General features: G+C 45.7%; 1 protein-coding gene across 2 annotated transcripts in view; it reads right to left on the bottom strand.

Moving 5' to 3' along the window:
- Positions 1–23,990, bottom strand: part of ADIPOR2 (adiponectin receptor 2) — a 123,476-nt gene that overhangs the window by 15,411 nt on the left and 84,075 nt on the right. For both annotated transcript variants that reach the window (XM_082255452.1, XM_082255453.1), the window contains exons 3-4: positions 8,992–9,111; positions 73–244 (exon numbers count right to left, since the gene is read on the bottom strand). In XM_082255452.1, the coding sequence (XP_082111578.1) occupies positions 73–244; positions 8,992–9,111 (292 nt within the window). The remainder of the gene's footprint in view (positions 1–72; positions 245–8,991; positions 9,112–23,990) is intronic.

The following is a 23,990-nucleotide window of genomic DNA, read 5'->3' on the forward strand; positions in this document are numbered from 1 at the left end:
ACACAATCGCTTTTAACAAGCACCTGTCTTGGCAGGTGAATGGTGGTTGGGGACTCCGTTTTTTAAGCTTACCGAGAAGATGGGTCCAGATGTTGCCAGTCTCTGTGTGTATCCTGAAGATGCTCTTGAAGCACGCTCTAAAGGAAGGCATGGGTGGGCGGTGACCATGTAGGAGGTAATCATTGTCCTTCAGCCAATCCGGGAGCACGTCATGGGGGATGACTCGCCATCGACCCTCCCACACCTGTATTCATGGGGGGGGAAAAGATGATGTAAGAGGTGCAAAAGAAAAAGGCAACACACCAAGGTGGATACATGCATTTAACATTTGTGAGTTAGTAGGGCCTTTCTAGAAGCTCACTTAAAATGAGCTAAGGAATATGCTGTTGGTGGCACAAAAGGATGCAACAAAGTTGTGGAGGAGCAAATTAGGTTATAGAGTACATTGGTACTAAATCCAAGAACAAGGCAACTCTTGGAGTTCAGAGGTAAGGTCATAAGAATAAAGCCAGCCACAGATGGCTGTGATTCACCATTCGCAACCTGTGGCTGCAGGAAAGAAATCGCTCGATTCCCCCCCATTAACAGTGTTGATGGGGAAATCCATCCCATGAAGCCAATGTGTTCTCCCGGCAGTGGCCTGGGACGAGCCGTCCCAGCCAGGAGAACAAATTGCATGAAAAATCCAACAGACTGGTTGTACCCAAGTTGATTAATCAACTTGGGCACCAATCAGCCTGCCCATGCATAATTTAAACTTCAACAGGGTTCAGATTTGAACAGTCTATGACCGTAAAGTATTGTCATAACGCACACTGCCTCTAGAGTGTGTATTGGCATGAGGTCAGGCAGTCTTTCATGCTGTAATGGTCAGGCCAGGCCTCTGGTTTCCTCTGGCTCAGGGCCCAGAGTCATTCTCAGAGCCGGTCCACACTAGCGAGACTTGTCAGTCGACTTGTCAGCCTGACAAATCGCGCTCCCTCGCGGTCCATTGACCGCTACAGGACCCGTTCTAATAGGAGCAACACAAGTCGCTCCGACTCAGAAAAAGGGTCCTGTACTATTTTGGGGCGACCTCGGAGCGACTTGCATAGACTTCCATTATGTTTAGTCCCTACAAGTCGCTCCGAAGTCGTGGTGCATGGCAATGCACAAGTCGCCCCCGAAAGTAGTACAGAGTCGACACGCCTTAGTGTGAACCAACTCATATGCCTCGTACACATGCATCGATTATTGGCCGGGAATTTTCGGACAACGTCCGATCGGCCGATTTTGGGCTGGTTAGTATGATGCTTTCGACAACCGACTCTTCAGCCAAATAAAATCTGGTGTGCAGGCTATAAAATTTGTTGGCCATCAAAACAACGGCCAATTTTCTGTCAGTCAGTACAGATTTCGGCAGACAAAAATCTGATGAGCAAGACTGGGCATGCTCAGAGAAGAAAAAACACACGGAAAGTAAACCAGCACATGACATCACTTCTGAAGTAGATTTTTGTTGGCCGAGAAAATTTGTGTGCAGTCTAGGCACATTCCAACCAACAAAACACCACTCTGGACAAAAGTCGGACGATCGGTCGACCGATAATCGTTGCGTGAGTACGAGGCATTAGAGTAACCCAAGCTTAAAAGAAAAAAAAAACAAAAAAAACACCCTCAGCTGCAAAAGGGAGACCACTTAATAAACACTTTAGATTCCATCAATAAATCCAAAAGAGATAGTACAATTTGTGGTGACCCATACAACTAAACAGCAATTACTTTTGTTGTTCCCACCTCCAAAAAATTTAAATTCTGACTGGTTCCTTTGGCTTACATTGCAGATCATATCACCACTGTTTGCAACACCCAAGGCCTCTCCCGTCATGGGTGGCAAATCCTACTTTACACATTTTTTCAGCCACCAGAAATTCCTAACAACAGCGTTGCATGGCTGCGATGTTGTCGTCTTATACAATTCACAGCAGTGTTCAAGGATAGCGAATAGAAAACCGCTTAAAGATTCAACTGAAAAATTGGGCACCGCCAAAACAATTTTTTGCAAAAAAAAAAAAAAAAAAACGGAATTTTTGTAAAATCTTACCTGTAAAATTCCTTTCTCTGAGTCCTCCGACAGTCGCCGCCTCTTCATATTCGTCACATATGGGGTATTAGACTTTGCTCCGAAGGAGTAGCTAGGCAACAGAATATGTTAACAATAAAGCTTTAACATATCCCACCCTCAAGGGGTGGTCCCCTCAGTCAATACCCTCCTACTTCCTGCAACCATATCTCAGTTTTAGTGGAATAGCAGTAGAGTATACAATCAAACCCCAAAAGAGGGGCGGGGGCAGCGACTGTCGGAGGACTCAGAAAGGAATTTTACAGGTAAGATTTTACAAAAATTCCGTTTTCTCTTACGTCCTCCGACAGTCGCCGCCTCTTCATATTCGTCACATATGGGGACGTCCCAAAGCAGTGCAAACATGAGGGGTGGGAAACGCATCCGCGCCGAAAGGCAACGCAGTCTCCGCATCAAAGAAGGAACCTTACCAAAGGAAGGAAACCAGCTGGGCAACAGCAAAAAACAAGTGCTCAACAGGAGCAACAACCCAGGAAAAGACAAAAAAACCAGGGGATACAAAACTTATCCCAACAGCCAGGAGTCCCCAACAAGGGACCCTAGGGAACAGCCGCACTAAGAACCTTGCGGCCAAAGGAAGCATCCGCCGATGCCTGAACATCTACTTTGTAGAATTTTGTGAAAGTGTGCACGGTCGACCAAGTCGCCGCCTTACACACCTGGGCTACAGAAGCCCCATGACGACAGGCCCAAGACGTACTCAGAGATCTAGTAGAGTGCGCCTTCACAGGCACAGGGGGAACCTTCCCCTGCAAAGCATAGGCCTGTTCAATGGTCTGCCTGATCCATTTGGCGATGGTAGAGGCCGAAGCCGCCATGCCCTTCCGAGGACCCTCAGGAAGAACAAACAAGGAGTCCGTCTTCCGAAAAGACTCAGTCGATTTAAGGTAAACCCTTATCGCCCGAACAACATCCAGAGAGTGCAATCTCACCTCCTTTGGATGTTTAGGCTTCGTGCACAACGAAGGCAAGACAATATCCTCATTAAGATGGAATTCCGAAACTCGTTTCGGCAGAAAAGAAGGATTAGGTCGCAAGACCACCTTATCCAAATGAATAACCAGGTACGGAGACTTGCAGGACAAAGCCGCCAGCTCCGACACTCTGCGAGCCGAAGTGATCGCCACCAAAAAGGCGACCTTTTTGGACAACATAGACAACGAGATCTCCCTGATCTGTTCAAAAGGAGCACGTTGTAACACAGATAGAACGAGATTCAAGTCCCAAGGGGGCAGAGGATCCCGCCTCGGGGGAACCAGATGCCGCACACCCTGAACAAAGGTGCCAACCAATGGGTTGGAAGCCACGGGACGTTGAAACAGAACGGCCAGAGCAGACACCTGACCCTTTATCGTAGCCAGCGCCAAACGCTGATCAACACCCGTTTGAAGGAAAGACAGTACACGGGACACCGAGTACGTGCGGGGTGAAAACCCCCTGGACTCACACCAGGCAAAATAGGCCTTCCAAGTACGGTAATAAACCTTCCCCGAGGAAGACTTCCTCGCGTTGATTAAAGTATGAACGACCTCCGGAGAGAGACCCCTCTCCTTCAGGACCTCGGTCTCAACAGCCAGGCCGTCAAAGCCAGCGACTGTAAAGCAGGATGGTATATCGGTCCTTGAGACAGTAGATCGTCTCGAAGAGGCAGACGCCACGGGGCGTCGACCGCCAGATTCACAAGGTCTGCGTACCAGGACCGGCGAGGCCAGTCCGGTGCCACAAGAATCACCGTGTTGCGTTCCGAGTGTAACCTGCGAAGGAACCTGGACAGCAACTGAATCGGTGGAAACGCGTACATCAGCCTGTACTGATGCCACGGGGCCACTAACGCGTCCGACGCGTCTGCCCGAGGGTCGCGCGTCCTTGCCACGAACCTCTTCACCTTGTTGTTGAGGCGAGACACGAACAGGTCCACATCTGGAAGACCCCACTTCGCGCACAACGTCTGGAAGACAGCCGGATGGAGAGACCATTCCCCCTGATCCAGGGCCTGGCGACTCAGATAGTCCGCCTGCCAGTTCTCCACACCCGGAATGTGAACCGCCGTTATCGCCGGGACATGAGTCTCGGCCCAAGACAGAATGTCGGCCACCTCTCGAGCCGCTCGGGCACTCCTGGTGCCCCCTTGGTGGTTGATGTAGGCCACCGCCGTGGCATTGTCCGTCTGCACCCGAACCGGGCAACCCTGCAACCGGTCCGTCCAGCGATGAAGACAGAGCCTTATCGCACGCAATTCCAGAATGTTGATCGGAAGGGAAGACTCCCCCTCCGACCAAGTCCCCTGAGCGGACAGAACGCCCAGAACTCCACCCCAGCCCGACAGGCTGGCATCCGTGGTGATTACCGTCCACGAGATCGGACGAAACGACTTGCCCCCGGACACCAACGGGGACTGGAGCCACCACAGAAGGTTTTCCCTGGTGCGAAGACTCAACGAGATTTGAAGATCCAGAGATTGAGGTCGCCCGTCCCACCTGGAAAGGATCTCCGCTTGGAGACCCCGCATGTGAAACTGTGCGAAAGGAATCGCCTCGAAGGCCGAGACCATCAATCCCAGACATCTCATACACGTCCGCAGAGACGAGTTCGGAACGTCCCTGAGGGACCTGACTTCCTCCCGGAGAGTCCTGAGTTTGTCTTCCGGCAGGAAGACCTTCGCCTGCACCGAGTCCAGTATCATTCCCAGATAGGGGAGACGAACCGACGGACTCAGTGTCGACTTTGGAAAATTTATCGTCCAACCAAACTCCTGCAGAGTTTGCATTGTGACAGACAGGTCCTCCTCCAGACCCTGTCTGGTCGCAGACCGGACCAGAATGTCGTCCAGATACCCCAGGACAGAAACGCCCTGGGCCCTCAATAATGCCAGAACCGGTGCAAGCACCTTGGTGAAGACCCGCGGAGCCGAGGCGAGACCAAAGGGCAACGCCACGAACTGGTAGTGATCCTCCGCAATGGCAAATCGAAGGTACCTCTGATGACCCTCGAATATGGGGATGTGAAGGTACGCATCCTTCAAATCGATGGAGGCCATGAATTCCCCCGGAACCAGGGCAGCCACCACCGACCGCAGGGATTCCATGCGGAACTTGCGAACCCGCACAGAGCGGTTCAAAGCCTTCAAGTCCAGAATCGGACGAACCTTGCCCTCCTTTCTGGGCACGGTGAACAGATTGGAATAAAACCCCCGAAACCTGTCCCGATGAGGCACCGGAACCACCACTCCCTGAGCCCTCAGGTCCCGCACCGCCAGGCGCAGGTCCCGCAAGCGCTCTGGAGACAGTTGAAGATTTGAGGGAAAAAATCTGCTCTCCGGCCGAGAGAGAAACTCGATCTTGTAACCAGATCGAACGATTTCCAGAACTCATCTGTCCCGCACACGGGCCAACCAGGGCTGAAGAAAACCGAGCAAGCGTCCCCCCACCCCAAAACTGGGTGAGGGCGCCCCTTCAGGCCGAACTGTTATGGGCTGCAGGTCCGGATTGGCCGGACTTCTGTTTCCCAGACCAGGGCTTCTTCTGAGAGCCTTGACCCTTGAACGGTTTGCCCTTGTAGTGCGGCCGAAAGGCACGAAAGGACCCCTGAGGGGGCCGAAAATTTGCATGCTTCTTCCCAGAAGCCCCCTTAGCCTTGGGGAAATGGGGCAAGAGAGTGCTCTTACCCCCGGTGATCCCCTTAATCAACACATCCAGGGACTCCCCAAAAAGGCGAGACCCATCATAAGGCAGATTGGCTAAGGTCTTACGTGAAGATTGGTCCACCGACCAACATTTTAACCAAACCAGGCGGCGAGACAACACCGCCACGCTGTGCACACGTGCAGCCAACGGAATCAGGTCCAGGTCCGCATCACACAGATACATGACACCCTGGTGGATCTGATCCACCATATCCAGGGTCGCCGGCGAGGCCGAGTCGGCCACTAGGACGCGCCTAAGCATCTGCGTCCAACTTGCGATCGCCTGGGCCGCCATGAGAGAAGCAAACAGAGCCTTAAGCATAGAACCCGTAACAGAATAAGTATGACGGGCAAGAGACTCCAGTCTCCTATCCGTGGCATCACGGAAAACAGGGGAACCCTCTGCAGGAATCGCAGTGGCTTTGTTCAAAACCGCAATTGCATGATCCACTGGTGGAGGCACACACCACCTTTCATCAGTGGCAGGCGAAAAAGGATAACGCAGCTTGAATTTACTTGGTACCGCAAAAGGTTTGCGCAGATCGCGCCATTGATCCTTAACAGCGCGCTGAAAATCAGCATTGCAGGGAAAAACCTGCGGCGTCCTGCGTTTTCTCTGCGTCCCATAAGCCGCCAAGGCAGCGGGGGGACACACTTCGTCCTGCAAACGCAGCGTTTGCTTAATGGAAGCAATCAACTCATCCATGATTGCAAGCTCTTCAGGCGAGCCAGGGGGAGAATTATCGACCCCCTCAACTTCAGCCTCCACCTCAGACCCCACTAGATCAAGAGAGGAGCGGGACCCCGATAAGGAGGCCCCTGCCAGAACAGCCCCATCACCTTCACCCTCAGAATCAGAGGAAAGAGCAACTCTGGGCCTTTTAGTAGATTGAGCAGCCACCAGCATTTGCACCTGAGCAGCAAGGCCAGCCACAATAGTGGCTAAATCCCCCCCTGGGGGGGAAACAGCGGTCCCCTGGCTTTCCACCAATACTGTAGGAAATTTGCCCTCCTGAGAATCCATTGCCCCTGTAATGCCAGACAACCAAGGGTTAACTGCCCCTTTTAAGCAAGCGCGGCAAGCGCAGCCCACCGCACCACACTCGAGCACAATGAGACCCCCACAGGGAATATGCAAACTGAACACAGGCAATGGATAGCAAGAACAGAAGGATAAAACCTGAGGAGACCCTCGCCGCTGCTGCTGCCTCGATCGGTGTTCCTGGAAAGAGGAAGTGATGCTGCCAGGGCGCTCTATGTAAGCCTATGGAGGCTACAAGAAAATGGCCGCCATGCATGTAAACCATGCGGCCGGAGCGGGTGTAGGCAAAATGGCGTCGTTTGGCGCCGAAACCGCCGCTCCACAGTGCATTAAAACACACATTACATTCCAATATAAGAATACATGTCAGATCGCCGCAGCGATCGCTGTATATGCCCAAACATGCCAAAAAAAACATGCCCCACAGCACACAGCTTCTCACACTGCCCAGTCTGACACACACAGTGTCATACAGCTCCCCCCCCCCCCCCTTGCAGCCCACAGCATGCAGCCGAGAGATAGGGAGACAAGCAGTGTGAATAGAGGCAGGTTACACAGTCCCAGACTGACACCCCCCCAGACAGACAGGTCCCCACATAAATACACTTACCTCACATGGCGTGGGGGACCCGCACAGGCGAACAAGCCGCTGCACATGAGGCAGGGAGAGTCGCAATTCAAGACGCACAAAATGGGGGTTAAGAAACCGCACAGCGTCCAGTGAGGTAGCCACCTCACCAATCATCCCTGCACCGAACAGGGATGGGTCGTTCACTATGCCAGGAGCGTTACCTGGCTGAACGCTCGATGGCAGACTGGGAAGCCACTGACCCACGACCTGCGACCAGGGGGATCAGCCCGAGACCCAGTCCGCATGATCCTCTTCGTCCGAAGAACTAACTAACGCTGACAAAATAACAGCTAATTAAAGGTAGAGAGAAAAACTCAAACAAAATATTAAAAAGAAGAAAGAGTCTGGGACAGAAAGTCCCAGCACAGAGAGAGCCAGCCACTCCTGACAAGCTAGACATTAAAACTGAGATATGGTTGCAGGAAGTAGGAGGGTATTGACTGAGGGGACCACCCCTTGAGGGTGGGATATGTTAAAGCTTTATTGTTAACATATTCTGTTGCCTAGCTACTCCTTCGGAGCAAAGTCTAATACCCCATATGTGACGAATATGAAGAGGCGGCGACTGTCGGAGGACGTAAGAGAAAAAGCGTTTTTGCTCGCGGCTTAGTAATTTTCAGCTTACATGAGGTGTTCCCTAAGAAAGGTCCCAACTCACGGGTACATCTTTAAAAATGCACAAACACGCTTAAAAAAAAAAACCCATATCTGAACAAGTAGTCTGCATGTCTCACCAAGGATAACCCGGAAGCTCCAAGTAACTCTTGATGAGATCACAATGAACATCTCCTATGACTTCATGAAGTATGTCCTTAGGATACCTCACCATGAAAATCTTTCTTCCCCCACCACAATAAACTCTCATCCCGATTACAGGAAATGTGAATTCTAGCCTGTAATCACCAGCGACATTGTGCTGAAATAGAATCGGACGTCACTGAAGATACAAGGCTCTGAGGCTCCAAGGAAAGCGAGGAGCAATGTTTACATGTTACCTGCTGCTGATGTCCCAGCAGACCGTGTAAGATCCAATGAGTGGCCTGTTGCCTCCTTGCACTGAGATTAATCTCTGACAAATCCCCAGCACAGAACAAAGGCATCTTCCTTTGTTGCAGGAAGATTCCTATAAAAGACTAAATTCCAAACTTCAGCATTAAGTATAGACGGGATAAATCCACTCAGGTTTTCACCGCTGCCCATTTCACCCCTTATATTCCGTCCTGGTGACGGCCTCCTTTCTTTGTGCTGAAGATCCCTCTAGTGATAACTAAAGATCTATATTTGGTGAATTAGCACCTCCTTCCTTGCACCCCAATATTTTTGTTTTCGCCACATGGTTTGCTCTTTTTTTTGTCATCATCTGAAAAAGAGGTGAAGAAAATATCCCATACTTTTGATGTGGAAGAGTGCGACTTTCTCCTCTCCCTCTACCAGAAGACAGTGCTGATATAGATGGAGATTGGCTGGTCAGACACCCAAGATTAGAATTGGGCTATCAAGATCTGCCTGCATACCTTACAAACAAATTCCTCCACCCGTTCCATGGCATGATGAGCCTGCAGGAGAGGCGCCATTCCCATAAAGCCTTCATCCTCCTGCACCGGTTCCTCTATGCTGTCACATTCCTCCGGGTTCTGCAACACAAGAAAACAAAAAAACACAGTTAAATCCCACAAACATTCCAAATTATTTATATACATTTTACATTTCACATGTAATAAAAAAAAAAAAAAAAAAAAACACAAACACACACCAGGAATTTGGGTGCAATGAAAACCAACAATTCCCAAACACCATGTGCGCAGTACATCTATGTTGGCAGCATCTAGGAGAACAATCAAGGCGGGTGAGACCTGTATGACCAGATGTGTCCCCAATCATTTGTTAAGCCAGTGTGGGGGGGCAGGAAAACAAGGTAGAAGGGAGGACAGTACAACTCTATAGAAAAGTAAAACCACCAGACTGACTACTACCCCTAAACTTCAACAAATGCTATATACTATATCCCAATCAGCCTCTGATGTGGGCGCCCGTGCAACTGGTCAAGCCGCTTTAATTCTTCTTCAACATTAGCCTTGTGGATATACTTCTGTTGATATACTGGGACTTCTACTTTGTTGAGGGCTGCTTTTCGTTAACTAGGCTACATATTATTGAGCTAATCCAGGTGGAGCAATCATATTTTCATCTGTAATGGTGAATGGACTACTTGTATGCATTATTAGAAGTGGAGTTGCCACTCTAGTAACATGGAATTGCACTCCACAGTTCTATACAGAGAATATGCATATGGAATACTACATCTGCTTCTGATGGATTTTTTTGCATGAGCCTCCTCGGAATATATTGCTACATACTGTAGCCCAGTTTGGCACATTACAATACTTGCATTTAGCCCCTGCTCAGCACTAGTTTGGAATCAAGTGCATTACAACAGGATCATTTTATGCTTTCAACCTGCTTGAAGATCTCACCATCTATAAGCTTTTGCAGTTTATATATGTGCTTTTAAATTATCGATAAGGACTGCCTATTTAGCCTACAATATCATATTACCTATATTACTTATGAGGCATTGTGGTCAGAGCTTTTTGCAATTACACCTTGGCCAAGGATTTATTTTCTATGCTTCAATTTTAAGGTTTACTAGTATATTTGAGATTTTAGGTTACCTTTGACATGTCGTATATATCATTTGTTGAAGTTAGGGGTAGTAGTCAAAGTCTGGTGGTTTTACTTTTGTATAGAGTTTAACCCCATCCTTGTACTGCCCCCCCCCCCCTTCTACTAACTTGTTTTCCTGGCCCCCCCCCCCCCCCCAACTGGCTTAATGAATGATCGGGGACACATCTGGTCATACAGGTCTCACCCGCTTTGATTGTTTAATTTTCGTACAGTACTGACGATTCCCCCTATAGTACCATTTAAATGTGGTGTTTTTTATTGAATGATACTTGATTTACATTTGTGGGGACTCTGTTGAGGAGAAGGTTGTTTTTAGTTCAGTTTGTACAAGGATGGAGTGTTAATTAATGCAATAAAGCTTTGCATACAAAAGAGGAAACCGTGTTGGTTATATGGATAACAATCCAAATATCAAAACTGAATAGTCCTACCAGCCTTGCTGGAATCTGCTCCAACAAAATATCCTCCAATTCATTCAAATGCTGCCTTTACAGACTCATTCAAGCTTTTAGGATCTCAAGTGACCCACACAGTGATTTTTGTAGAAGCCAACCTAATCAGAATGTAATGTCAGCTTGGCAAATCCTTAATTCACACTACTGTACTATGTTGTAGAGAGAGAGTGCCCTCTACAACCCAGTTCAGATGCCTCGGTCTTCTAGGGTGCAGGCTGCAAAGTGGCGGCTATTTGTTATCGGATGACATTCAAGGCTACGGAGTTCACACTGGCTCACATCTGCCATCTCAATCAGCCCTGATCTGTAGAAAGTGTCTCTACATTTCCAGGAATCACTTCAGAAATGCCAGATATGTACAGATCAGGCTGAACTCTAAAAGGAGCAAAGTCACTCCAGAGTAAGAGATGGCACTACAGAGGAACCTCAAAGAATCCACTCAATGGAGAAAGCCAAAAGGACAGTCAGGGTTATTGAATGGTTTATATATCCCTGACTGCATACGCCTCCAAATCTCAGAATGCTAGTGCAGGGCTTGACAAATTAGCTTTGACTCTAGGAGCCAAACTTCAGTACCCTATATTTTCTATAGGCGATGCATTAAAAGCCCCCTAATAGGCATTACAGAGGAGGTCTGGTGCTAGAATTATTGCTTTCATTCCGGCTTGTGTGGCGATATGGAACATGTGTATTGCAATCAATGTTTTCAGGTGGTTTAGGCACCTCAGCGCATGCGTTTAGGTTTGGCAGGTGTATATGTGGGGGGCCTCAAACTATTTTTTCTGGGCAGGGGGATTTGATGTGCTTAGGTGTAACGAGATCTTTACAATGCAGTGCAGATCACTTTACCCACATGTATGGAAGCAATTGGGTGGCAGCAGAGCTACCTGAATGTTTCCACCTGACAAGTGAGCCTTGCTGCATGTCCCATGTGTCTGGAGATACAAATGGTGCATCCCTGCAACAGTGAATGGACAGAAAAAAAGCCAAGGAGTCAGGATGCAATTTCTAGTCGCCATGGCAACCTGGGATTTGTCAAGCCCTGTGCTAATATTTCAAAAATAGATTAACAGTTTCTGGTGATCCTGCCATGAGCGCCCTTTATTCAGCACTTCCCGTTATAGGCAGGCAATGCTCTGTTCCCGTCCTATGTTGTCATCTTGTCACAAAGGCCTCCAATAGACTACAAAGATCCCTTATAAACACGTTCCCATGTACACAGGAACAGTGCACAGTTTTCATCATCAGGAAACCCACATTGAGAAACATCATGCAACCATCACTGGACTGCTTGTAGATGGGAAGTGGCTAAAAGAAGTTGCAGGGATATCAACAGCACTGAGATTCAAGGATGAACAACCGTGGAAAACATGGCACTGCAATTGTGTACGATACACAGTTCACAGAGCAATCTAAATATCATTTCATGTTTAAATCTGCTTTAAATGCATAGCTTGTAGTGATATGTGCACAGTACATACTGCGTCCTGCTTAGTAGTACAGTACAGCGACTTTGCTTTACAGGGGACCCTTAATAACAGCCTTTCTCAACCTTTTCAACACAGAGGAACCCTTGAAATAAATTTCTGGTCTCGGGGGAACCCCTGCTAAAAATTTAAAATCTACAACTCACGACACATTCATGTGACAGACAGTGGGAAGAATGCTCCTTACTCTTATTATCATTGGGAAGAATTACCCCCCTTACAGAACGCTAAAAAGGAACAATGGTGTCATTTGGAACCCTTCCGGAGAGGAAGAAATTGCCCATTGCACAAGGAACCCCTAGCAACCTCAGGAGAAACCCTAGGGTTCCACAGAACCCTGGTTAAGAAACCCTGTTTAGACCCACCCAACACCTGGCAACAGTGTTCACGCAATGGTAACCCCCGCTCCATCGCGGTTCAGTTTTTGCGGTCCCGGTATATTGCGTTTTTTTTGTAATGTTATTTTACTATATAAATCATTAAGAATTAAATATTTTTGTGTTTTCCATAGCTCTTGCTATGTCTCTTAGTATCTTTTATGTGTTTAAATGAGTTTCTATTGTTTTAAAAGTGTTTAAAGACCTTAAAATGCTTTTACACTTACAGTGACAGTAAAAAAAATATGCCTACAATGCATTTTAATAGGGTTTTTCTATTTCGCCGATTTTCACTTTCGCGGCTGGGTCCGGAACGTAACCCCCGCAATGGAGGGGGGTTTACTGTAATTTGTTATGAATGGCACCCCACTGCACCTTGCCAATGGGCGTTCGTTACAGCATTGCATGTGGCAACACACTGATGTGCATACACTATTTTTGGACCCTTTACACACTGAAAAGCACTTCTGTCAGCAAGGTGTGCCAGGGTGCCATACAGTGAATTGGCCCTTTCTGGGCTACGGCTATGAAAAAAAAACTTCTACATATTATGGGAATTCGAAGATATTTGAGATAAAGATTTAAAAGTAAGCACAGCAAGCTCATGAAAATGCAAAATTAAAATATCATGTGAACAGTACAAATGCAACACACATGCACGCAGAGAACACACTAGAGTTGTAGCTTGCAAACTCCTAAGCAGTGAAAAGAAAGCTTTGGAAGATACACCACTATTTACATAACCTCCACAAATGTAGAAGGTGGTAGGTTGTATGTGCTCAGAAAGCATCCCTCTATTTGAGGTGTACTGAATGCAATCTCCATGTATAACCAAAGAGCTCAGATCTATAAAACCTCTATAAGCCACAAGACATCCATATTGATTGATCACAAGAAATAAAGTGCTCTATATCAGGACGAGAGTCCCTATAAGTGGAACTTAATGTGATGGGAAGCTCTATTTGGCCCTGGCTGGATGTCTTTGCAGAAAACACCATCAAGCGGGTCAATAAACACACAACAGGGATGGTGGGGGCTGCCTTAGACATTGGGGTGTGCAAAAATGCTCCTTTATAAATAGATGTGAATACCTGTCCACCAGATCTCCTGCTAGTAGTCATCCTTTAACACAGAACACAAGCCATCTCTTAATGTCATACAACTATGCAGTCTATTATCTGAAGGATCCTAGAATTCCCACAGGACGGCTATCAACTGTTGGATTTCTAAATGTTAGATATTAGCAGTCCATGAAACCGGCACACTCAATGCATCTGAATTCCAAAGGCGTTAAATGTCGGCTTTAAAACATTCTTGTGAAAATGAAATCACCTTTACAGTTTTTATAGCAGTGTATTTAAAAGGGTTATTAATGCCATATAATTTATAGCTTACCTACAGAGAGTCAGCTAAATACATAGATGAAATACAGCACTGGTGACTTAATAGCACAACTGATTTGCAGCACTGGAGTTCAGTTCAAATCCCAACTAGGATGCTACCTGCATGGAGTTTGCATGTTCTTCCTACTTTTGCACTGGTTTCCTCCCACACTCCAAAGACATGCTGGTAGGTTATCCACCTCAGCTTCAGAAGATTTTACCCCCTTCATGACCATGCCATTTTTTTATATTCTGCACTGCACTACTTTAACTGGCAAATGCTCAGCTATGCAATGCTGTACGCAAACAAACAAAATGTAGATCATTTTGCTCCCACAAGTAGAGCTTTCTTTTGGTGGTTATTTGATCACCACAGTTTTTTTTTGTTTTTTTTTGCGCTATAAACAAATAAAAAAAAAAAAAAAATAATGTAAATATACAATGTATATATTATATATATATTATATACACACACACGTGTGTTTTGCGCTATAAACAAATATATATATATATATATATATATATATTTCGTCACACATTTAGGCCAAAATGTATTCTGCTGCATAAAGAAAAAATACCAATAAGTGTATATTGATTGGTTTGCATGAAAGTTATGGCGTCTACAAACCTGACAGTTTTTTTTTTATATATATATATATAAAAGTAATGGCAGTGATCAGCAATTCTAGCGGGATGGTGGGCAATCTGACACTAACAGCCAGTTTACACAAAATGTCAAATTGCCACTAACATCTCTAATGACACTTTTATAGAGATCAGTGCTAATATACATGGACACTGTACTAATGACACTTGCTGGGAAAGGGTTAACATCTGGGGCAAATTAAAGGGATAAATGTGCACCTAACTTGGTTTACTGTGTGTTGCTTTTACTAAAGGATGTACCGTTTTATTCCCTGCTTTGCATTTGTATTGTTTACATACACAAATCGCTCCGTCACTCGTCAGGTCCTGGCCATAAATCATTGGCTGGGAACCACTGATTGACATGTGACCGCACAGCAGGACGAGGCACACGTCCCCTACGCAGAAATGCAAAAATCACACACACATTCATACACACGGTTCTGCACAGCCGGCCCGCACTGTAGCAGAGAAATGAAAGTGCACATTTGACAAAATTATTGGTCTCCTGTCTAAATTGGTCCTAGTATGCATGTGAGATAGGCAATGTATGTACACTATCCAACGCTCTGCATAAAAGTATCAGCCATATATAAAGTGCCTTAAACAAATACAAATATGGGGGCTCTCATCTGCCAAAGTACTTGTATTTCTGTCCAGCAAGTCCTGAGATTTACCCAGCTTTGCCACACAGAACAGCCCTGCCTGGCAGGGCAGGAGACCAGTTTTTTCTCCTCTGATTTAGCAGTAAAAGGAGAAGCAGCAGAATGATGAGCTCTTCTCCGTCTTCTCCTCTCACCAGCATGTTCATTGTGAGCACACAAGCACTACAGCATACTTGACTGGCTCCCTATACTGTATCTCCTGTCCCCAGTCTGAACTCTGTTAAAGGCTTGCACAGACAGTATTTAATTATTAAAAAAAAAAAATGTAATGATATAATGAATAAATGAATGCAGAGCTATGTTCATTGTCCCTGCACTTTATCAAAAGGTGGCACCATAGAAATTATGGACAGCGGTATCCCTCTGATTACATGGAGATAGCCGATCTGCCAGCATAATCTGCAGTGTAGAGTTGTCAATGTGACAACTAGGTCCTGCTGATTATTTAGGATTTAATAACCCCTCCACTATCTATCTACGCACACATTTTTTTCCTCTTTAACCATTCATAGGTAAAAACGTAAATAATCAGTTTTGTCCCCCTACCCCTCCTCCCTCCCTGATAGGATCCTACATCATCTCCCGCACCTTTCCAAGCCTTCCTCTTGCTTTTGTCCAAACCACTGACCTCTTCCCAACTACTTGTGAATAAGGCCATTTGCGGGGTTAATTGTGGGATATCCAGCAGGGGGAACTACTTGTGAATAAGGCCATTTGCGGGGTTAATTGTGGGATATCCAGCAAGGGGTTCCTGCAATTAGCTGCGGGCGGAAAGCCCCACTGAAAGCAATGGGAAGCTGACATCTCCCGCAGCCATTACATGTATTTGCTCATGTAGCGATTACTTGCAGATGATCAGCCCATGGCAGATCATACGCAGACCCGCTGGGTCTCCAGCAGCCAATCGCAAAAGGCCCCATTCGCAAGTGTGAATGGGGTCTTATTATGTGAGGCCATTTACTAACACGCTCCCCCTTGTGGGCAAGTGTTGGAAGACCAGGCAGAATGCAGCCCATATGTAAAAACTCCAAGCAAGGGGGACACTATAGAAGGCTGGAGTTCTAAAATGATAATGAACTTATGTTATGTGATCAGGTCATACAGTAAGGGACCACAGCTGTGTTACTTTGCAGGTAAATAATTAGAGGACAGCCAGAGACACTGAGCGTGTGGTTTGCAGCACTTGAGCTTGTATCGGTTACAAGGCGCCGCCTTGGCCATGTGACAGATTTGTGGGTATCAGATAGCAGATCACATATCACTGGCATAATCCCAGCTCTCTACTGAAAGGTGACAGGTGACAGGCACTATGACTAACACAATCAGCAAAGTTCTAAATGTTTCAGGATGGTGTTAGGTGCGCTGCCCCCCCCTCCACAGGAACCTCAGAAGGAGGGAAACCATAGCCGCACCGCCACATATCAAGTCACACTGAGCCTCCGAGCTGTACATTACCGTAATTTACCACCAAAACTAAATGTAACTGGGAAAACAATCTGGGACCATTAAATGCTGCTGCAATTACATTCATTGCTTTTCCTCCTAATATTTAAATGGGAAACATTAGACAACACAATAACACTGTAATAAAATCGCAATGTTTTCAGCTAAAGGGTTCAGTTATTGTTCGGAGGAGGCGCAGCAGAAGCTGCGGTCTGTCAATACAACAAATTACAGATAATCGTGTACCTTCCTCAATGTGAGCTCCAGGATAAGCAAATATTAGTATGCATATTCTTACTTGAATCTAGGTGTCCCTTGTGTATTTCTTCTAGATCTCTACATTAATCCAGTGTGAATCTTTACCTCTGTAGGAGCGTCCTGTAATAAAGACCGGTCACTGTTGCTCTCTCCTTGTGCAGAGTGACTGGTCTCGTCTCCGCCCCCTCCTGTAGCTTTCTGCAGGCAGCCTTAAATGGGTGGGGCTTGCTGGGCCCCTTCCACAGCTCTGCTCTCTAAAAACACTATGTACAGCACAGGTATGATGTTGCCATTTTTAAAAAGGTAATGACTGGGTTTGCAAAGGCATTTGGTGCTCATAAAAAACATATGTCCTCTTTGGCTATTGAAGAAATACTTAAAATCAAAGTTTTTGTCTATAAACTAGCTTGAAGCCCAACTACTGTAGAGAAAAACTGAATTTTTGTAAAATCTTACCTGTAAGATTCCTTTCTCTGAGTCCTCCGACAGTCGCCGCCTCCTCTAAGTCATCACTATTAGCTACTCCTGCAGAGCGGAAGTCAATACCCAATAGCGATGACTTAGAGGAGGCGGCGACTGTCGGGAGGACGTAAGAGAAATACAAAAAAAAAAACGACCCTTGTGTGGGGGGGGGGGGGGGGGGTGGAAACAATGAGATAAAGATACAACTTTACTCCTCAGTCCGACATTCTGCGATGCTCCAGTTTGTGAGTAGTCCCACGCTGTACAACATAAGGCCACTAGTGCCAATAGGTCTGCATTGTACTTGATGACACGGTACGACAGCAGCCTGCAGCGACTTATGAAAGAGGCAGATTGGCACAGACATAAGGAGCCTGCCAGAGCAAAGTGTTTCAGGTGGTACCATTTCAAGAGTAGATTTTTGTATGTCCCAGAGTTGGGCTATACATTCATATAATATATATATACACACATACATACATATATACACACACACACACACACACACACACACATACATATATATATATATACATACACATATACACACACACACACACACACACACACACACACACACATATATATATATATATATATATATATATATGTATATATACACATACATACATACATACATACATACATACACATACGTTGCAGAATCGCCTAAGAGTTTCTATCCAGTTTGACAAGGTCTATGCCAATGAATAATGGACAGCGTGTAAATGTGCGATTGCTTATCTTATGTCTCAGTCAATTTTGCCATGGAATTTTTTTTTTTTAAAGTAATTCTTACTGACCCAGAAATGTAGCTGCCTTTGGCCAAACAAGTACATCCAAAAAACAGACGGACAAGGAATCGGCTACTGACATAGCATTAAGGAAGCAGTTGCTCCTCTTGTTATTCATTCCCATTTTCCCCACCTCTAACTTTACTCCAGAGATCCCCTTTTGCAATAAGTTAGCAATATCAGTCTTATTAAATGGCTTGCAGCCTTCAGCACTTCTGTCTTCTAATGAGTAATATCTTGAAACAAGAGAAGAACACCAGCCACGTTTACACATTATACTGCTGACGAGCGCTGCACAATTGTCTGCGTTACTTTTGGGAGGATTCCTAAACGCACCTAGTAGACTGCGGCTTCCTGGTCTTATCAAATACTAGCATGGCCTCACAGTATCGCATTCTGCTTATACTCTTCACGTGTTTTAACAAGCAGATTTTGTAGCATTTAGAAAGGGTTAATTAGGAGTACATTGGTTCCCCCTTGTGGCTGTCTGAACATTAAATTCTATGTTTAGTATGTTTAACCAGTTGGTTCAAAGGACAAGAGGTGGTACCAAATGCGTGATTTAAAGCAGAACTAAACTCTCTCATATCAACAGTAACCATTTTTAGCGCCGGTTCACACTAGTGCGGCTGCGGCGATCGCATATAATATCGGAGCGCACTGCTCCTTCATTACATGCGATCGGCTGTGCGGTGCGAGTTTAGCCACTTTGTATGGCTAAATTCGCACCGCACCAAAGATGCACAGGACCCTTTTTTGCAGCCGCATCAGGATGGGATCGCACAGCGGTTCACACTTGTGCGATCCGATCCTGTGCGAACTGTAAGATCGCACTGCGAGATGCGATCAAACTGGGGGTGTCGTTAACATTTCATTGACACCCCCAGCGTATCGCATATGGCAGTGTGAACTGCCAAGGGTGCGTTTGCGATGCGGGAACAGGCTGCAAATTCGCAGCCTTCCCGCATCGCATAAGTGTGAACCGTCACTTATACCTAATGCTGATAACATTAGAAAATTGAAAAAATATATATTTAAGGTTTTGTTTTTTTAACACATTTCTTCATTTGCTTTCTGGTTTCTGGCCTAGGTCAAAATTATGTCATATAAATAAATAAAATATACCAGGAGTCTTCATGGGGTGGAAGAGGGGAGGAGGGTCTTTTTCCAATATGAACATCCTCCTACCTGCTTGGATGGTTGCTTGATTCCAGGAAGTAAATGCCACAGGTATAATCTGCCCTTACTCAAGATGGCCACGGCTAGAAATGCTAGGGGGGGGGCGTTTTTGATAGCGACTTCTCAACAAAAAGCACGATAGATGGATAGATAAGTGAGTTTGTTTTGAATATTTCAGATTAATTAAAAGCAAGTTTTCAGTTTGTGGTGCCCAGCTACAGTAAATTTCCACTTTAAAAAAGAGCTGCATTTATTTTTTTTAATCTGCCCTTACATTTTTCCTTGGGCTTTTCTAAATAAATATACTCACCCCTAGCAAAATGTTATGATCTGCTACACACCTGCTCCCATGCCATCTTGCTTAGTCATCTCTTGGTTCTTGCAGCCGGAACATGTGGCACCTGCGCTGTGTGGAACCTGTTGCCTACTGGGATATTAAGGGACTATCCTAAAGGGCTGCATGAGTAGAGTTCACATCATTCTCCCCTAAGCAACAATGCAGGAAGAGTGTGGGGTGGACTATGAAAAAAAAAAAATATATATTATATATATATATATATATATATATATATATATATACACACACACATATATACATATACACACACACATATATACATATACACACACACACACACAAAAGCACAATGAATCATAAGTGTTGAAATGCATCATCCAGAAGGCGTTTTAGACTGGTTTACAATCTCTGGCTATGATCAACCTGTAGTTTCAAGCTTAACAACCACAGGCCATGCACTATATTGATGTCCAATGAGAGCATATGGAGGGTGAGCCGGTTTGGACATTTACCTCATATTCTACAATAGTGCGTCAGTCCCTGCAGGTCCTCTTTGTCAGCAACATGGTGAAAACCACCTTAGCCTTTTCAATCTGTCACCAATTGAAGGTTAACTGAAAGACATACTGTACTAAAGGCTTGTTAACAACATGTATCACCGACAATCACGGGACGCCCAGATTTTCAGAGCAAGTCGTCACTCGTCCAAAACAAAATAATAAAAACAGGAAAGGCGGCACCACCTCCCTGTATAAGGGTGAGACTGTAAAATAACACACATACGGATACAGAGTGTTTTCTACTGCCAAAACATTCCTAGGGCCTCTTCAGGCATCTCCAGACAATGGACAATAGCTTACACTGGCTGCTGAATGATCTTAAGACAGCCATACGTGGATCGAAATTTGGCTATTTCAGCAGGGACCAGCCAAATTTTGTTTATACATGTGGACGGGGGAATTTCGTTTTGTTTTGTTTTTTTTCAACCCACTTGTAAGTCCCCGTTCACACTAAGGCGACCTGGTCGCCTCACAGGTCGCCTTCCATAGGGAAGCTGCGGACCCGTTCTAATAGGAGCGACACAAGTCGCTCCGACTTAGAAAAAGGGTCCGGAGCTTCTTTGGGGCGACCGCCATAGACTTCAATGTTATGAAGTCCGTGGCGGCCGCTCCGAGGTCGCGGCGCGCTGCTCGCACCGCGACCTCAGAGGTCGCCCCCCGAAGTCGGATCGCCCCTGTGTGAACGGGGCCTTAAACGAAAAAAAAAAAGGACCAAAATCAACCATGAATGGTTTGAATCTCAGCCGGTTCAGCAGGAACTGGCCAAGATGAGAACCATGTATGGCCAGGCTGATTATACCCAAGTCAATTCATCGATCGACTTAGGTACAACTAGCATGTTGGATCTTTTGCATGCGATTATTGCCAGTGGCTAAAGCCACTAGCAATAATCACTGTGTTCTCCCCGCAGGGACAACTTCCCCGCTGGGAGGACACAGGTTGCATGAAGGAAAATTGTATCATCTATGGCTGGCTTAAGGTATGCAAAGTATTGTATTGTGCAACTTTGCATGTTTGTCTATGGATTGGGAGGGGGGGGGGGGAGCGTAGCAGGCCCCAGGTAGTCTGAAGGAAAAATAATGAGGCAGGAAAATACATCCTGGTGTTTCCATTTTTTCCTCCGGTTAGGCCATGGAGCATCATGGAACACACTGCAAATGGAGCAAGAAAATGTTCTCCAACATGGACCTGAAACACTCCAAAATCTAAATTATTCCCGATTGAAATACACAGATAAAGCATGTTTTGGTTGCATCCTTTTAATGGTTTCTAGCAAACTGTTAAACAGCTGCCGTGAAACCAAATACACTGCAGGCTAGGGAGATCGTTTCTAGAATAAATGAAGCAGTACACAAAGACAATGATAGGGGATTAGCATCCTAGGCTGTGCTTTGTCTGTCGTTCTGTAAGATTACAGTATGTGGACCGCAAGTGTAAAGCAGGGTATATACACACACACACACACACACACACACACACACTTTCACTCAACCAGCAGGTTGAACGAACAAAAAAAAAAAAAAAACCTGACAGATTCCCACATCAACACATGCGATGTTGATGCAGAGAGGTCTCATGTTGTGTCTTTGTATTGACAGCAGGACTCAGGACTGAACAGTTTTTTTTATTATGAACCCAATCAGACCATCCATTGCCCTCTATGGAGCGGCGAATGTAAACAGACATGTGTCCGTTTACAGCAGGTGACATCCGTTCCGATAACAAACAGATGACAGTCAGGCAGTCTGTTTACATCTGACCGCTCAGAGAAAAGCGGCCTGTGTCCGAATCGGTCATCTACCTGCTCAGCAGTGATCAGTGGAGAGATCCCCCGCTGAGCAGGCAGATCTGCTGACAGTGTAAAAGAGCCCTAAAGAAAATTAATGCAGATACTGCAAGCTGTGTACATTTTTTTTTACACTGTCTTTTATTTAAACCCGGTAATCCGGTCATTATCTGGGTATTTTCTTCTCCCCTAGTAGCTAAACAAAGTGGTGGGGAGCATGGACAGGTAAGAATCCTGGGGGCAGAGACAGTGAACCCATTGCTTTGCCCTGCAGTATTTGTTATTGGTACATGTGAGCAACACAAATCCTTGTATTGAAGTATAGATCTCAAACTACTTCAATGCTTTAACTTCGACAATAACCACATCTTAATTCAGGTGGGTCAGCTTTTGGTTCAGATTCACAGCCATCTCGAGCCCAGAGGACTCTACATCCAAGTCCCCTGCCACAGTCAAATACTACACATGCTCCAGGAAAAAAGAAGGGAGCCAATCATCATCCAGTATGGTTTTGGATTCTGGAAGCAAACTTGAGCCCCCCCCCCACCCGAGAAAAAAGCTACAAAAAAAAAAAAAACAAAAACTTGTAAGATAAGCTGCAGTTCTCTGGCAGAGACCTCGTTTACTGAACCCTGGACCCCAACACTGAAAGCATTTTACATTATCGGTAATCGGGAAGGCCTTGCCTTATAAATACCAAAGTGTTGGGCTTGTGGTGTTATGTACAGTATAATTATCTATATTTAAACATCAGCCAGAGTTCGAAGTCCTGGGACACAGCCAGCTGCGATGTCAATACCCAGAATACAAAAAACTCGGTAGAAGTTCAGGCTTCCGGCCCCGTACAAGGCTGTGTACTGATCATACCATTTGTACAGAGGTTAGTGTGTACAAAGGTTACACATTGCCCGACAGTCACATGGAATTCATTTTCTCTACAGATGACTAAAAAAAGCCTTTCAGCTCATTCTAGAGGAATTTAGTAAAAGTCTGACCTCATGCTCTGTCATCCTCCCAACAACGCAATAGTTCATGTGTGTCTGGCCATGGAAAGTGCCCCTCTTAGGACTACTAGTCCTGATTCCAACTAGAGCAAAGCATGGAGCAGGAACATAACAAAACCCTCAGTAGGACATAGGACAATATAAAGAGCAATTATAATGTGTAAACCAAAGTACCACCTATAGCCGTATGACTGAGGAAATGCTTCCAGGTGACAGATACAAACCCACTACGTAAAACATCACCTCTAGGCGCCATGATTCCCCAATTATCCTGTGAACACATTGGAGGATTCTCCAGCTAGGTTCAGAAAGATCTGCCTTCATACTGAGCAAAATACGAAAAACAAATCTTATAATCAAAAAACAGCTAATGGCATTTCCTGCAAAGCCAATACTGGAGTGCCATTCGTTTATAATCTGCAAGCAAAAATGGATTTTTGTAAAATCTTACCGTAAAATCCTTTTCTCTTAGCTCATTGACAGACGTAGTCCTCGGTGATACACCACCTTCGGGTTATGTTGCCTCCACAGGAGCAGGACTAGACAGGAAATTAAAAAGCTCTGGCCACACCCTAGGGGCAGTCCCAGAGGGTATATCCTCTCTCTCTCTGCCTCAGCAAATCAGTTATGTGAAAAAGCAGTCTTTAGAGATTTTAACCCAACCCAACTCAAAAACAGAGGGGCGGGGACTACGTCTGTCAATGAGCTAAGAGAAAAGGATTTTACGGTAAGATTTTACAAAAATCCATTTTTCTCTAGCGCTCATTGACAGACGTAGTCCTCGGTGATACACCACCTTCGGGACGTCCCAGAGCAGTATCACAAATGAAGGGTGGGAAAATGGAAATCAAATCCCAATCTAGAAGGCCCAACCGGTGCCAACTAGAAGTTTACAATGCTCATCCTTAATGATGAGACTCAACAAAAAAGAGAAAAAATTTTTTTTTTTTTTCAAACAGAAAAAACCCTCGAGGTAGACCACCGGTCTCCTCAAATTGCGGCCTGCAAAACCTTGCGGCCAAATGAGGCATCC

Source organism: Pelophylax lessonae (genome assembly GCF_965119305.1).
Source record: "Pelophylax lessonae genome assembly, chromosome: 4".
Lineage (NCBI taxonomy): Eukaryota > Metazoa > Chordata > Amphibia > Anura > Ranidae > Pelophylax > Pelophylax lessonae.